The sequence below is a fragment of the Lonchura striata genome, chromosome 20 (assembly GCF_050655825.1).
Source record: "Lonchura striata isolate lonStrDom1 chromosome 20, ASM5065582v1, whole genome shotgun sequence".
Classification (NCBI taxonomy): Eukaryota; Metazoa; Chordata; class Aves; order Passeriformes; family Estrildidae; genus Lonchura; species Lonchura striata.
Genome location: NC_140722.1, coordinates 6,507,315 through 6,523,693, shown reverse-complemented (window position 1 = coordinate 6,523,693; position 16,379 = coordinate 6,507,315). Strand labels below are relative to the sequence as shown.

At 49.7% G+C, this 16,379-nt stretch overlaps 1 protein-coding gene across 3 annotated transcripts; it reads right to left on the bottom strand.

The window, feature by feature from the left end:
- Positions 1-7,186: 7,186 nt before the first annotated feature.
- On the bottom strand, positions 7,187-15,496 carry MANBAL (mannosidase beta like). 3 transcript variants are annotated; one of them, XM_085558010.1, is made up of 4 exons: positions 15,366-15,496; positions 13,952-14,000; positions 12,059-12,253; positions 7,187-9,557 (listed from the first exon to the last, which is right to left on the bottom strand). In XM_085558010.1, exons 3-4 carry the CDS (start codon positions 12,206-12,208, stop codon positions 9,450-9,452), a joined length of 258 nt encoding a protein of 85 aa, XP_085414136.1. In that variant the 5' UTR covers positions 12,209-12,253; positions 13,952-14,000; positions 15,366-15,496; the 3' UTR covers positions 7,187-9,449. The 3 variants fall into 3 exon arrangements, with proteins under 3 accessions (XP_085414136.1, XP_021383531.1, XP_085414135.1); XM_021527856.3 differs by having other exon boundaries at positions 15,457-15,496; XM_085558009.1 differs by lacking the exon at positions 15,366-15,496 and adding an exon at positions 14,116-14,206.
- Positions 15,497-16,379: the final 883 nt, after the last annotated feature.

Here is a 16,379-nt window from a genome sequence, read left to right as displayed (position 1 = left end):
CGGAAGGAGGCAAAACTTCAGATGGAAAAGCGGGCAAAGATAAACCACGTCCTGGGCCTCCCTGGGAACCCGGGGAACTTTGTGGGGCCCTTTGGAGGCAGCACGGGCACGCAGCGGTGTCTGTGCTCCGCTGGGGCGTCCATGGGTTTAGGGGTTAACATCTCCCAGCCCCGGTCGCCCCTGAAGCCGGTGCCGGATCCAAAACAAGGCAGAACGGAGCTGCGGGTGTTCCTGGGGAGGGCACTCCCCAGCTGGCAGCATCACCCCCTCAGGTGTGTGTGTCCCCGAGTTCCACTCAGGCAGGTGGGCACGCGGGAACAGTTCCACCCGTCGTTCCCCTTGCTCCTCAGCAGCAGGAGGTGGGAAATGTCCAGCTTTGCCCTGGCACCGGGGTGCACACACGGGCTCAGGGCTCAGCCGGGTGCCCCGATGCCTGCACCCAGCCCGTCGGGGCTGCCCGACCAGCTCAGCGGCGCTGGCAGCCCTCCCACCTCAGCCACCGGCGATCCATTGAAGTGTTCCCTGTCACGTTACCCTCCAGGAAGAAAGGGGGTGAAGCAGTCCACTCCTTAAACCCACATACATTTAGGTCTTTTATGCGGCACGCTCGGCTGCTGGCCGGCTGCAGCGACCCTTGTATTTCCACAGCCAGCACCACCTCTGCCATCCTTGCCCACCCCTCCGACCAACCCTGCAGCCACTCCGCGGGGGTTTTCTGAAAACCCTCCTTCCTCTGAGGAAGATCCGACATTTCAGAAACAAATTGGGAAGTTAAAAACTTTTAAAGAACTATGGTGGTGATGTTTTTTTTTTTTTAAATTTCTGTTTCCCACTCCCCCTCCGCCTTTTGAGTTATTAAAAAAATATTTCCCATGACACTGGCGAAGGCCAGCGAATCCATGAGTCACCAGGAACAAGGAGTCATGCACGCGCCGATCCATCACCCGTGGCCAGCGCATTGCGAGGGGCCCTTCCCTGGGAGGAGCTGGCGCCGATAAGGTCCCTCCAGCCGGGCAGGAGCCGCTTTCCCTCTCGGCTCCGTCCCAGGGCTGGGCGAGGCCGCCCGGGCTCCCCGGACACCCGTGGCGTGTGTGCTCCGGGGGGGTGGCAGCCCTGCCTGCTCCGTGCCGGAGCATCCCACCGCAGCCCGCTTGGTTCCGGGGCTCGGGGGTGTTAATTCTCAGCCCAGCCCCTCTGCTGTTCAGCTGTGGAGGGGAGGATTCCTCATCCGCTCTGCGATGGATTCACCCCGTGCTGTGGGGCAGTCAGGGAACTGCTCTGCTTGTAACGTGGGGGAAAGAAGGGGTCACCTTCACCCTGCTGCGCCGCACAGGGACACGGGGACACTCCCCTGTCCCTCCCCACGGCAGGAGCACCCACTCCAGCCCGGAGCTCTGCCGGAGGGGAGAGCACCCCGCGGGTGCTCCAGCCCCGGGCGAGCCGGTGAGGATGACTCAGCCTCTGCTGGATCCAGACCCAAATCTAAGATGCAATTGTGACTTATAAATATTTGTATTTTGTTTTTCTCTTTTGCAATCAACTTCTTTTCTCCAGGCTGTCCTCCCAATCGGAGTTCCCATCTCTGGCGGTGCCGGCCCATGGCTGGAAGGCAAACACCCACAGCGCTGTGCCTTTCAACAGCCAGACCAAGTCCACGACACAACCTCTTCTTCTTCCTCTAAGATGATGCCAATGTGCAAATCTAAAATTACAAACAGACACTGTCTAAACCCAGACTCTTATCTTTTGGTCTCAAATGCTGGAATGTGCCCTCACAAGGCTGACATTAAACACGAATTGCTGGTGATAGTGTGATTTAAGACCATTTAAGCAACACAGCTCACCTCAGGACACTCCTGGCTCGGACATGAGGTCTGGAGCCTGATATCCCCTGGCCACCCACTTCTCTTTGCCTCCTGCCTCTCTCCAAATACTTATCTTTAAGCAGTCTAATGAAAATTGATGCTTTTTTCACCCAATCAGGGATTTCAGTCTCTTGTCCGAAACTTATTTTCTTGATATGATTCTTCACTTTTAAATAGCGCTGATAAAACCCACCCCAGAGAGAGGAAGCGGGTTATAGAAACTGAAAACCAGGTACTTTCAATCTGAACAAAAAGTAGCACCAAGTATTTCCAGTGGCTCGATTATTACAGGACGTCTTGAAATGATACTTGAAAAAGAAATTAAGACATGCTCAGGTATTTCTGTGTTTTCTTGCTGACCTTTACACGAGTTTCATCAGCAACAAGAAGAATGAGAGTTACTGTGGGCAGATGCTGTCATGCTCATGAGTAAGTAAGTAAGTACGTGGCTCCTTCCCTTCCAGGTGTGCAGATCAAACTGCTCCACAGGGCTCCTAAAATCCTCCTGTGAGGTAAGAGGGTGCTCGTTGTGTCCAGTATTTGATCTGAGCCCTGAGCTCCCTAACGTAACTGCAGATTTACAACAAAACATCTATTCATCTCCAGCCAGCTTTATTTTTAAGCATCCCCTTGGCACGCGTGAATAAGTTTTGTCTATTGGATTCTGTTCCTGAGGCTGCACTTTGTTCACTGCAAATTGCAAATACAGTTGCAGGAATTATTACTATTAGTAATGTAATGGTTGTATTTGAGATGCTGGCCTGAGAGAGAGGCAGCCGTGGCTCTTGCCCTGAGATTTTATGATCATTGAGCTTTACAGCCCTGCAAATAGTGAGTGTGAGATGGGAAATGATCAGCACCATCAGCCCTGTTAGGGAAGCTGCAGTTTCAAGCTCAGGAGCTGATTTAGCAAGGGGGATTGACCAGAATAACCCTGCAGCACGAGCCATTTGGCAATATTTCATGCTAGAAATGCTCATTTTGGCCATTCTCTCCCACACTGAGCATCAGAGCTGCAGGAGCCGAGCAGCATCTTGCAGGTTATAGGAAAAAGGTTTATCTGAGAAGAAATTACCAGGAGGACTCAGGACCTGTTGTGTCCCCCATCGTGGTGACAATCTGCTATGCAAAAGGGGCCCTTAGCTCCTGTCAGGAAGTGTCATTGCAAAATTCCCTGGGGGAAAGGGCTGCAGGGGAAACCACTGACTCGGTGACATGCAAATATTTAATAAGGAGGCACTGAGTTCAACAGCTGTGGGCTGAAATTATCTGCATGGTCAATAAAGGCACAACATTTCCTGTCAGGTTTATGACTGATAAAATATGTTTTGGTACAATCTGAATTAAGTATCTTGGAAAAGCTCGTTTGGGCAAAAATCTGACTCGTTTTGCTTCTTGCCTCAGCTCAGCATGAAAGCCACACACAAGATGTTGGCATCTCCCAGCATGGAAATTCTGCTTTTTGGCCAGTCTAGTATCCATAGACAAGGGCAATTCAGAAAAACTCAGGGAAGCTCATGCAGACGAGATTTATTGCCCTGCTTCTGGCTTGATTTGGTAGCAGAGCAATAGGGGACAGCTGGTTGGTGCAGAGCTCTGGTAGCCACCTCCAGGAGACCCTGCCCCAGGGCTGGGATGTTCCCTCCCTGCCAGCACCCGGCTGCTTGCTGGCCTGCCTGCAGCCTGAGCAGGCAGAGCAGGAGCAGACACCAGGGTGTTTCCCCTTAATCATCCAGTCTTGGTCCTTGGAGCGAGGGATGGGCAAAGGAGGCCACAGTCTGAATCTGAAAAACTCAAAACCATGTGATGTTTGGATCCCAGCTCAGTTTAAAACAAGTTAAGTGAGGGGGGAGGTAGGGATGAGAACTGCTTGCAGCTTTTCTCAAAATATGCTCCTCCTGCCCAGGCCTGACACTGGGGGATATCTGCTTCACCAAAGGAGCCACCACAGCATCACAAGCAGCTGCTCTGTGGAACCACAGCCATGAGGACCCTCTCCTGCACACAGCCCTGCAGCTGCAGTGTTGGGCAAGAGCTGCCCTCAGGGAGCCAGAGGGATGCCACCCCACAAGCTCCCCACCAGCAGCACAGCCCCAGCATGGATCCTGCCCGTGCAGCCAGAGCTGAGGCACAAATAACAGCAGGAAACGTCTGGAGCTGATTCCTGGAGCTGCAAGAGAGGCTTTGCCTGCAGAGCTCGATGGTGTCTGTTGTACTCTGGACTTTGGCTCATGGCAAGGTGAATTTATAAGCTTGGGATGGCTTTTGCACAAGCAGCAGCCAATGGGAAGCAGCAGGAACAAGCCTTGGAGCCAGGGACACCTGGGTTGTAGCTTGGGCAAGATAGGAAATGTCTCAGACCATTGCTGATGCCTTCCATGGCCCCAGTCCATGCACTGGGACTGGCTGAACTTGACACAGGGCTGGCAGCTCAGGGGCTGGGACAGCCTCTGGCAAGAAGCATGGAGCTGTCCCGAGTGCAGGTTTCACACAGAAGGAATGCTGTGCAAACAGGACTTCCAGCAGAGCATGATGCTGAAGACACAGCTCCTTGCCTGGAGCTGGAGATAGGGAGAAGTGAGAGCCCTTCAACCCTTGCAGCCACAGCTCCCCCATTGGGGAGTTGAGCTCCTTTCACACAACAAGAGACATTAACCAGATGTTTTAAAAAAGCAGAGCAGATGTGACCCAAAGCAGGTTTACCTTGTACCCACCAGCCAGAAAGGCTGGACTGAAACCATGGGGGAGCCCATCAGCCTCTGTGCTCCAAGGCCCTGCTCTGCATCGCCGAGTCCTCACCTGGACTGTGTTCTGCCAGGGAAGGCAAGCAGAGTGCAAGGAGCATCAAAGCCACGCTGGGGCCTCCAGGCAGCAAATGAAACCAGGGAAGCTGCGAGGAGGGAAGTGGGCACTGCAAGAGGTTTGGGATTGCACAAGACAAATGTTGCATGTGCTGGTGAGGAGCAGGATCTGAGGGGTGGTGTGGGGCACAGGCAGCACCACAGCACCCACTCATCACGAGCTCAGAAGTGTGGTGTGTGATGGGTTTGGCTCCTCATGGCTTTCAGGGATGATGTGCTTGGCACAGCTGTCCACGCATACCTGGGGCTCCTAAGGCAGGGAAAATTCTCTCCCTGGCTGTTACATCTGCTTGCTGAAAAAGTCATTACCAAAATTTACAAAGGGCCACCTTTCTTCATCCTGGGTGCTCTTGCACCTGTTCCTTCTTTGTATCAGTCCTTGATAACAGCAGGTCATGCCCACTGTCACTGGCAGGTAAAATGTGTCTGCAAGGACTGAACTACTGCAGTGGACATGAGTCTAAAGGCTGCAACAAGAGCAGTGATCCATGGTGACAGAAAAGCCACAAATTGGGAAGAAGAATCACAAAATAGGAAAATCAGCTGAATTTCAAGGGAGAGGCAGGAAGCCAATTTCATTGCCCTGCAATTGCCAGCTCCAAGCAAGAGACACTTGGAGCAGCTACTGCACAGTGGCCTGGGTAGCAAAAAGCAGAAAACACCCTCACAAACCACCACTCAAGAGCCACAAGCTGCCAGAGAAGAGCTGGACCTTGGACCTGCAGCGACTGTCAGCTGGAGGAGCAATGCAAACACTGATTACTGCCCACATGTGTGGCCAGGGAGAAAGGGAATGCTTCCCAAACAAATCATCCCTCATGGCTGCATGAGGAACAGGAGGGTCAGATCCCTTCCCAGTGCCAAGGCCAGCAATCGAGCTAATCATCAAACACACAGCAATGCTCTGTACTCCAGCACTCTCCATGCCTCATCTCATCTTCTCACTGCAGTCAGTCTCTGATGCCTCATGAGATTAATAAACAAACAACTAAATCAATATAGTCATCTCAATCCCTGCAGGCCACAGGCTGTGAACAACACAACTTCTGCCTGAAAGAAGTATCAGTGTGGAAGAGATGCTCTCAGGAGAGAAGTCCAGCACCCCAGCTCCCAGCTGTCCAAAAATTAACACACACAGGGGAATGGTTGAGCAGTGCCGTGGCAAATACTGAGCAGGTCCTCCCTTCCCACAGCTTCCTTATCATCTCCACCATTGCCAGACAGCCTTACCCTCCCTAAACCCAGGCACTGAAGGAGTATTTTCATTCTTCATGACAGGCTGGGAAATAATCTGAGTTTATTGACTCGACAAGGGGCTACTCTGCAAACATCAGTGTCTGATGGGCCTGGGGCTCTGCAGTCCTGTCAGCAGGGAACCTCAGCAGAATCCCTCTGCTGAGAGAGGCCTGTGTATGAGAATGAAAGTAAATTAGGTCTGAACAAGATTAACAGGGATTTAATTGAACTATGTGAACTGGAACTCCAGTCACGAGCTACTTATCCGCCTGTCTCAAGGGATTGTGCTGCTGGCACTGGGGGAGCACAAGGATGCATTGTGAGCATGGGACAGCTCCAGGGGACAGCCGTGGCCACAGCTCTGGAGATGAGCACGGCCAGAGAGGCAGAGCTGCTTGACTGTGATCAGAAACAGGGGAGAGAACTCCCAAGTCCCAGCCATGCTTCTTCAGAGCTGAGGCATGTCCTGCTGAGGGACAGGAACTCGGTGACACACACCAGCAGAGGAAATCCAGCCCTCAGCCAGCTCCTGGCTTTGGCTGGCAGAGCAAGGTGTGGCTGCACAGGTGCTGTCTACTGGCAGATACCTGGAGACAACCTTTGAAAACCTCCCCTTCAATAAAATTGACTTAATGAGGTCCTCAGCTCCCTTTGGGATGTTAATTACAAAACAGCCTGGAGAAAAGTGCTTGGGAACGAAAGGAGTCACCACACTAGTCCTTCTCTGTTTTGGTTTTCTGGTGAGAGAACCAGCAGACACTTGCCACAGCTTGGCTACCAAGAACCAACACACACTTGCCAGAGCTTGACTACCACACTGGTCTCACTGCAGCCAAGAAGAGCCACCAGAGAGCCCCATGCTCCAGCCATGCAAACCTGGGCTCCTGAAAAGTAAATCCCTTTCACCAGCCTGAATTCCCATCTAATCCCCTGCCTGCACTGTTAACAAATGATGCCTTTATTGGGGTTACCCTCATGGGGGGCAAATTGATTTAGTTAGGAGATAGTTTGCTACTCCCAAGTCAAACACAGATACAGATGCACACATGCCTGACAGTATTAACTAACCAATTTCTCACAGATTAAAGGATCTGAAAGGATTTCCCTTAATGGATAATTTCAATGAATAGGTTATTTATGTTCTTATATTCCTATAGTCTGGGAGTTCTGGCAGCTTTCACAGTGAATGTGAGGGAACAAGCAGCACAACTTTAAACACAGGTATCTTTTATAACAAAGATTCTGATGGCATTTATTACACATTTCAGGACAAACTAAAATACATCGGTTATTGGTAATCTCTACGTACTCTAAGTTCAGCAAACAAGAGCATTCAAATAGGTATAAAGTTGTTAAGAACGAACTGGAGAATTTATCTTCATCCCTCTTCCCCTCAACAAAACCAAACCCAAACATCCATGATTTCTACTGAGCTATGAGTGAGACACCCTGCAAATAGCTGGATGTGGACATTGATGTAGTAGCTGCTATTTCAGGTACCAGCCACACAGTGCCCACTGCTAACTGGTTCTGAGCTGCAGAACTGACTCTGCATTTTGGATAATGTGTAAAGCATTAACCCCTTGCTTTAGGTAGCCTGCAGAAAGCTAGAATTTGCATAAATCCATTCTCATGTATTAAAGTGGAAAGAGTGATCTGCAGTACCTACTGAGGGCTTTTCTTTGCCCTGCAGATCAGAGACAGAGCACAGATCCATCATGGAAACTCATGGCACAACACTGTTCTTTGTTATTTGCATGGGAACTTTTTGTAATATTTCTTTGTACTGAGAACTTAAGCAACTTTAGAGTGCTTGTGTCTCCTATGCTTTGTTCTGTCCTCCTGGTACTGCCTTCATGTAGCTCAAAAAAAAATTAAAAGCAGAATTTAAAGCAGAACTCCAAACTGGATTTTAAGAAGTGCAACTTGATGCCAGCATTCTGGCTAAGGGCATCAGAGAGCCTGGAGCAGGGAAGTCAGAGTCACACTGGTATTGGGATCCATCTGTCACCCTCACAACAGCAAGAGTGAGCAGAGGACGTGGCTGCTCCCAGCACTGATGGTTTCTGTAAATGTGCTGTTCACCTGCTGTAAAGAACACACACCTGGGCTCACCAGGCATTTGTGACTCGAGGTTGGAGTCTGTGTATGCAAAGAGGATCACAGACTTGCAGCCCTGCCAGGGAGAACCCCTCCTTCAAAGCTGCTCTGAACCCTGGGTGCGCCTCAGAGAGCAGGTTCTCCTCCCCTTGACTCACTCCTGATCAAACAAACCAAGATGTGAGCTGGCAGCAGGAAGCTCGAGCTGCTCGACAGAGACTCCGTGGCTACGTCACCACCTATCTCCTCCAGTCCTGTCTAGCCATATTTAAATCCAATCCTGGATTGTCCCTGGGCCTAAAGGAACACAGAGTGTCTCCTGCCATACAGTCAGGGTACACAGCTGGCCTGTCACCCCTTGCATCTTAAAATACCACATCTCCTCAGGCTGAGAACATATTCACCCTCAGGAAGAACTCGGCCAGAGGAGATGGAGCAGACTGTGGCAGGAAGGCTGGGAGGGATTTGCAAGTGCAATGATCCCCAGCTGTGCTGAAAGAGGGCCCTTGGTCAGAGCTCAGGCAGCTGGCAGCAGGATTTATCCATGGCACAGTGAGGCAGGACACCATCCCCAGACTCCCACCTCAGCAGCTCTTCTCCAGCACGCAGTGCCTGGTCTTCCCAAGCTTCCAAGAACAACTCCCATAGCACAGGCATTAAATTCTGCACCTTCCAGAGTCAAATTATTTCCTAATTCTTGTAGTCACTGCAATCCCCACCACAGCCTCAGTTCCCTCAAATGTACCTGCTTTCAAAGGTGGGAACAGAGAGGAAGAGTGCATGGGTGGGGAACAAGAGGCAGTGACGCTGGGGAAATGAAAGCTTTCATCTCCACTAGTCTGGAATCTGGTGAGTTATTACCTAAAGAATTAAAGAATATGACAAAGGCATTATGATTAAGCCATAAAATGCAGCTATGTATTTCAGACTAGATGACAACAGAGATGAATACAAAGCTGTGTAGTGTGGCATTCTTGATCCATTTGATCCCTCTGCCTTCAAAAAACACAACACAAACCGGTATCCAAAGTAGCAAACTCATGCTCCACTTTCCACAGGGACTTCATTAGAAATCCCAGCCAGCACAGAGGAGCCAGGCCAACAGCCCTCTCCACCCACAGAACTGGAAGAAGTCACTTTAATGGTGACTGACACATTAATCAAGTTAAATGAAGTCTTGGATATATGAAGTTCTCTTTGCTTGTAAGAAATCTATGGCCAAAACCCCAACCTTTCCACTCTTCTAAGTTTCTTTTCTCTTGCCCCTGAAAAGTAAAAGATAGCAATGCCAGAAAACCATTAACAGAGTTAGTTGCTTTGATGTTGTCTCTGAGGAAGCAGGATTATAGGTGGTTATTTGGTCTTTGGGGGCTCAGCAGTCACATCTCTATCGTTTCTTTTTGGTTTCCTTCTTAGGTTTCTTGCTTATCTGTGGAGCAGCTGCCTTTGGCTTCTTCACCGTCTCTGAATTCTTAGGCTCAAAACTGTCCGAGTCCTACAAGAATCAATTAAGAAACAGTCAGTAACTATTTTTTTACCATTTGCTAACAGGTTGCTTTGGGGATTCAAGTATAAACCAGAGGAAACAAGTGCTGGGTATCTCTGTTGGAACACATTGATGTCAAACTGAGGCCACATTTAATGAGACTTCAGCAGCATCATCTCTGTTCCTTCTGCATGTGCTTTTTGATGAGTGTGAGTTTCTGCACAGAAACAGCTTGTTACCAGAGATGCCATGAAAAGCTTAAATATCTGAAACAGGCTTTGGAGAAGGAAAACTTTGAAGGCAAGAAGAAAATCAACACTAAATGAAAACTATTTGAATTAGGAAAAGATAACATATAATCATCAGGATGCATGGGAATAGTCAGCAGGCACTTCTGCCAAACATTAATCACTATCATGTGCAAGACAAAAAAATATTCCCCAAAGTAGCAGTAAGAATATAAAGTTCAGAGGTTCTAAAATCCGAGGAGGGAATTGCAGGCAAAGCTTTCTTCATCTGGACTAACAAAATACTGAGATGTGATGCTTGTTTCCTGCAGAGAAGATGAGAGATAATATTGCAGCCATGGGAAATAAAATCTAGTTATCTTGTGAAAACACAAGGGAACAGCGCCAGTCTCCTCTGAGAAAGCACACACATGCAGATTGCCTCCTTTCATTAAATGCATTTGAGTATAAATATTGCTTTAGCATCTTGGGTTCTCTCAGCCTGAGTGTGCCAACTGGAAAAGGATACACAAAAAATGGCTGAGCGAGACGTGCGAGTTCCAAGCTTCCAAGCCAGAACTCCAGATAATGGAGGGGGAGGCAGCATCTGACAGTGTCCTTTTAATCAAAGAGCTTGCTTCAAAGTCTCTCAAGTTACTGGGCTGTTACATCTCACATCTGTGTGGCTTTCCAAGGAAGGAGACTTGGCTGGCTTTCCACAGGCTGTGCTCAGTGCACAGGGAGCTGGTTATTACTCAGGGATGCAGAATGCTGCTGCCATAACGTGAACACTGCTGCCTTCTAATGTCCAAACCAAGGCAGACTTCAAAGTTTGAGGCTCCGGACAGCAAAGTTACCCAATACCCTACTCAGATTCAAGCATCAGTCTAAGGATCTGGAGGGGTAGCCTGTGGTGTTTATGGTCTTGTAAACAAGTCATATGGACAGCACATCAAGAGGACAGTTTATATATGGAGAAAATAAAAACTAGAGTATGCAAACGTCAAGGCATACTACAAAAGTGAATAGTAAAAGGTCCTTGAGTCATATGATTTTAACTGGGGGCTGGTCTCCAGTTTCCCACTCCAGACCAAGGCTCTCACTCTTTTCAGCTTTCAAGAATGAGGTTACCTGATATTTCTCAAAAATTTGCTGGGGAAATGATGGACTCTGACAGACAGGCACTGGTGATGGCAGAGTAACAGTGCAAAGGTTGGATTCAATGATCTTGGAAGTCTTTTCCAGCCTGAATGATTCTAAGATTCTAAGACCTGCAATGGCACTGCATGGTGTCCAGCAACTGCCTGTTTATCTCCCTGCTGAGAGCTGCAGCTCATGTGACAGGACAAGCAGGAGGGAGCATGACCCATGGCAGGACAGCATCACATCATACCAGCAGTTAAAGGTGGAAAAACTGAGTCATGAACTCTATCCTTCACTCTGTGCCTCATCCTGAGGCATTCCCTTCCCTCCAAGAGGTTGAAAATTTCCAGGCTTCTTCAGCACAGGAGGGAGCAAACATAGAAATAAATAGTCTGAAAACAGAACTCTCCATGCTGAGTTGTTACTGATAATATACCATCAACATCTGTATCAAAGCACCAAACTTGTAGGCTGATCACCTTGCAGCACTGAAATACCTGTCCCCAGCACCAAAGCCATTTTTCTCTTTAATGAAAAAAGCCAGGCAGATGCAGGACATCCCTCAGTCTAGAGAAACACCTCACCTCAGCCTTTCCCTTTCAACTGCTGTGCCAACTCCATCAAAGGACCCTTGGGCACTGAATGGGAAAGCAGTCCTGAAAACTGCTTTCCTCACCTTTAGGATATACTAGAAATTCCACCTGCATCTTGGTTCCAAAAATTACACACAAACTCAAGCCCAGAGTAATCTCCTGAAGGCAGGTCCTGCAAAGGGTATGTCCTGCCTGGCAATTAATGAAGCAAATCAGCAGCAGGATGACAATATGAGCTGGCACAAAGCCTTCTCTTGCAGCCAGGAACTGCACATGCATTTAGCACCTTGTCAGTGCTTCAGGTTGCTTTTTTCACTGATATTAAGAGAGATCCTGGCTCAGATGTTTGTTCCTGACTTTCCTATCTGCTGATAAATCACAAGACAGAAGCTGGAGGTAGGAAAGCCAGAGGGAAGGAAGGAGAACGAACAGTGAAACTGTCACCAATCCCAGGGGCAGTTGTGCCTCCATTAGCTACTCAACATTCCCTCCCCTCCTGTTTCTCTGACTCTGGCCATTTGTATCAATATCAAAGAGCACTACTTACTGTCTTGTGGGACTTGGACACGGGCAGGATGATGGCAAGCACACAGATCAGCTGGAAAATGGCTCCAAAGAAGAGTCCATAGCGTAGCACATTCTCCATGAACGTGGGCTCAGGGATCTCAGGTGGGGAGAAATCCAACTCTGCAGCCATTGTCAGTGCACCCTTCTCCTCTACTGCTCTCAAGAAAACTGGTTACTGCAAGGGGGAAAATACAGAGCAATTTTTTGCATCATCCTTTCTGGCATTCACTTTGTTATCCACAAATGATAGACTCCTTCATGGAGTTTTGAAGATACTCTTGATCTACTTGAACAATACTAAAAAGGAAAAGGAAAGTTGTGTTTAATTTGTGTGTTTGTCTTTTGTCACCTACCTACAAAAACAGCCCTCAACTGCTGGTATTAGGCCATTTGTGGGTGAAGAGCAGATGAACAAAATATGAACCATGTTCATGAAACAATAAGGGAAAAGCTTAATAAGCAAGAATATGTTTCTTCCTGAACTTGATCACACATGCAAGGTGATTACTACTTATTTTTACTTATATTGTCCATGTGGTCACAGCCTTGTTGTTTTAGATGCTGTACAAACCCAACTACTTAAACCACACAGAAGCAGACTGCTGAAGGCAGAGGAACGAGTTATGTGTATAAATTTAAGTGTGGCTTTAGTAGCTGGTTACACTAAACCCCATATAACTTAAAGAACAGTCTCACAGGTAGTTTGTGGCAGAGTTAAATATTGATGTCCTGGGTCCCAAGCTTCTCAGCCATGAGACCATCCTTCCTTCCTCCCTTTATCTTTTGCTAATGGAGTTGTCAATTTGCTCTATGAATGAGAAATGGCTTTTTACAACAAGGGAGAGCTCTTCTGCCAGAATTGCTAGAGTATGCCTCAAGAAGTCCCCAGAGGGAAATCCAATTAGTCTGAGATGCCATCACACTCAGCTGTGATTAGTGCCCCACTCGGTTTTCCTGACCTGGATGATCCCAGTGCTGATTCCCTGGATCAGCACTGCTCACTGATAGTTAGAATTCTCTGTACCACTAAACCTCGGGTGTGACTGAGTTTGTAGGCTGAGTTTGCCTCCTAGGAATGATCCCCAAAGCAGGAGCTATCTCTGCATTTCTCAGGCTGGGAGGAGATTGTTACAATCTGCAGATGTGGCCCAGTCCAGAAGGATGGTGAACGTGGCATGCAATTCCAGAGAAGTTATAGTTGATAAATTTGAGAATCAACTCAATGCCATTGCAGAAGAGGCAACTATCACTTCATGACACACTAAAGGGAGAGGTATATGAATTACAAAAAATAATTATTTGGTTTTCATTCAGCTGAAATACAGAATGTTATTTTGAATTTTAAGACAGAAAAACACTTCCAACTGCACAGACTGCCAGCCACTGGAAAAGAGACTGTGGAATCCCTGCTACTGGTGATTCAAAAGAGCAGATCAGATCAGCACTGGCCTGGGATGGATGTGGGTATATAGAATTCTGCCTTTGAACCAGGAGATAAGAACAGGTGACCTCTCGAGGTCCTGTCCAGGTCTGTACTTCAGTGAAAGAAATTGTTTCAAATTCTGATTCAAGCTCAGTCAGCAAGGGCTGTGTGGGACTTGTACATGAAGCCAGGACACACACTGACCCAGCCAGGCTCAGCCAGTCCCAAAGGCTGCTCAGTGCTCTGAACAAAGCCTGCACGCATGTGCCTCATCCCAATTGCTTTTGCCTTTTAAATCACCTCTCCCAACCCATTAAGGCAGCATTTCCTAAGCAAGAAACAGAATCACCTCTGAGTTGCATTTATCTCATCTGGATATCTCTGGGAAACATTATTGCTGCCTGCCCCGTCCTCAAACACAGCAGGAAGGGAAGTTCCTTCATTCCTCACCTGGAGTTTTCTCAGGACAAACTCCTGCTGATAATCCTGATTCACACACCTGAAACACAACACAGAGATAAACAGGAAAAGGAAACAGATACAATGAAAACAAAAAATAGTCTATGTCCTCATCTTCTACAACTCTCCCCCTCCTTTCCCCTTTTCTAGCTCACCTCCCCTGAGGGCATCAGTAGTTCTCTAACAAATCCAGGTGTCATGACTAACACCAAGAATTTTCTTGCAGGCTGGCAGCAGCTGCCACCACCATCTGAAGCAGTATTCCCATGAAACATGGTCAGAAGAAACCTGGCATTGTGCTCCAACTAATTGCAGCAGTGTCCTTGCTTGCTCAGGCAGCCCACGCTCACACCATTGATTTTCCTGCCATCACTGGAGCCCAGCTCGGTGCAAAATTCCTCAGTTTTAAAAATCTCCAGTGGTTCACACAATGCCCAAAGCCTCTGCCTTGCACCTAAACCAACAGCTCCCTGGATGGTGGAGCCTTCCTCCCTGTTCCCAAGAAATTCAGTTTCACCACTTATTCCTCAGATAACATCTCTTCTTTTCCACAGGCTGTCAACTGCCATTCTCCTCAGACCACCTCACCATGGCCACACTTAGAGCAGTTCTTCTTAACTTGCATTTAATGATCAATATTCCTACGTGAGATGCTGAGAGGAAGCTGCCCTTGCCCCCTGCAGTTTATTGATGATCTCTGATACCCAGTGAATGAGCTGGAGGAGTGGGAAGAGCCTTCCTCTCCCCAGAACCAGCCAGGGGCTCCTCGGGGCTGCAGCTCCTGCTCTGCCCAGTGACAGCCCCAAAGAGGATGTGGCTGCTCCCCATGGCTCAGGACCACCCCTGTGGTAAATAACCAACATATTTCCAGGGTCAGGGCCGTGCACCAGCCAGGAGACACTCCAGCCTTTCTCCTTGCTCCTCTTGCTGCACTGTGCTTCCCAGCTGATATCCTCAACACCTGGCACTGCATAAATAACTGGCAGAGGACAAAGCCACGGGAACAGCTCAAGTAATATATATTAGCTTCTCCTTGGGGTGGAAATAAAGTACAATGAAAGAATTCCGTCAAAGGACGAGGCAAAAAAAAAACTCAAGTCGGAATTTTTAACTGGCTCAGCAGGTGTCGGGAGGGAGCGTGGGCAATTTGTGCCGGCTGTTCCTATCCACAGCGCTGAATGCACGGCCGAGGAGCCCAGCGGAGGGACAAGGGCCCGGGGGCTGGCAGCCGTGCCCGGGCTGCGGCAGGAGCACCGTGCAGCCCAGGGCGGGGACACGGCATCCTCCATCCCTGCATCCCTGCATCCCTCCATCCCTGCATCCCTCCATCCCTGCATCCCTGCATCCCTCCTCCCCCCATCCCTCCCGGGCCCGCCCCCGCGGTGCCGCCCGGCCTCGGCAGGACCAGCGAGCCCCCCGGCTCTGCAGTCGCCTCCCGGGTGATGCTGCAGGCCCCGCTGCCCCTGGCCCGCAGAGCCCGGCCCGGCCCCGCTCACCGCCCGCTCCGCTCCGCTCCCGCCCGCGCCGCCCCGGAACGGGTCCCGCCCGCCGGGAGCGCTTCCGGGCCGGGCCGGCCGCCGCCCGCTGCCGGCAGCCGGCCGGGACAGCCCAGCGGGCAACCGGCTGGGCAACCGGCCAGCACTGCCCCGGCAACCATCCCGGCAATCATCCCAGAAACCATCCTTGGCAACAGCCCCAGCAACCATCCCAGCAACCATCCCTAGCAACCGGCTGGGCAACCATCCAGCATCTGCCCCGGCAACCATCCAGCACTGCCCCGGCAATCATCCCAGCAACCATCCCTAGGAACCGGCTGGGCAACCATCCCGGCATCTGCTCCTGGCAACCATCCCACCAGCCATCCCAACAAGAGACCATGGCAACCATCCTAGCAACTGCCCCGGCAACCATCCCAGCAACAATCCCTAGCAGCCATCCCAACAACCATCCCTAGCAACCGCCCCAGCAACCATCCCTAGCAACCGACTGGGCAACCATCCCAGCAACTGCCCCGGCAACCATCCCAGCAACCATCCCAGTATCTGCCCCTGGCAACCATCCCAGCAACCATCCCAGTATCTGCCCCTGGCAACCATCCCAGCAACCATCCCAGTATCTGCCCCTGGCAACCATCCCAGCAAATGACCGTGGCAAACATCCTAGCAACTGCCCTGGCAACCAACCGTGGCAACCAACTAGGCAACCTTCCCAGCGACCATCCTAGCAAACGTCCTTGATAATCATCCCAGCAACCATCCCTAGCAATCGTCCTTGGCAACAGCCCCAGCAACCATCCCTAGTAACAGCCCCTAGCATCCCTAGCAACTGCTCCAGCAACTGTCCCTAGCAACCATCCCAACAACCATCCCAGCATGTGCCCCTGGCAACAGCAGATAGGAATAGTCTCTAACAACTGTCC

What these genes read in the sequence shown, in the direction of transcription:
- MANBAL (XM_085558010.1), bottom strand. Translation starts at nt 12,208, where the DNA reads ATGGCTGCAGAGTTGGATTTCTCCCCACCTGAGATCCCTGAGCCCACG. An exon ending in TGTCCAAGTCCCACAAGACA is followed by an intron (nt 9,558 to 12,058) that starts GTAAGTAGTGCT and finishes TGATTCTTGTAG; the next exon opens with GACTCGGACAGTTTTGAGCC.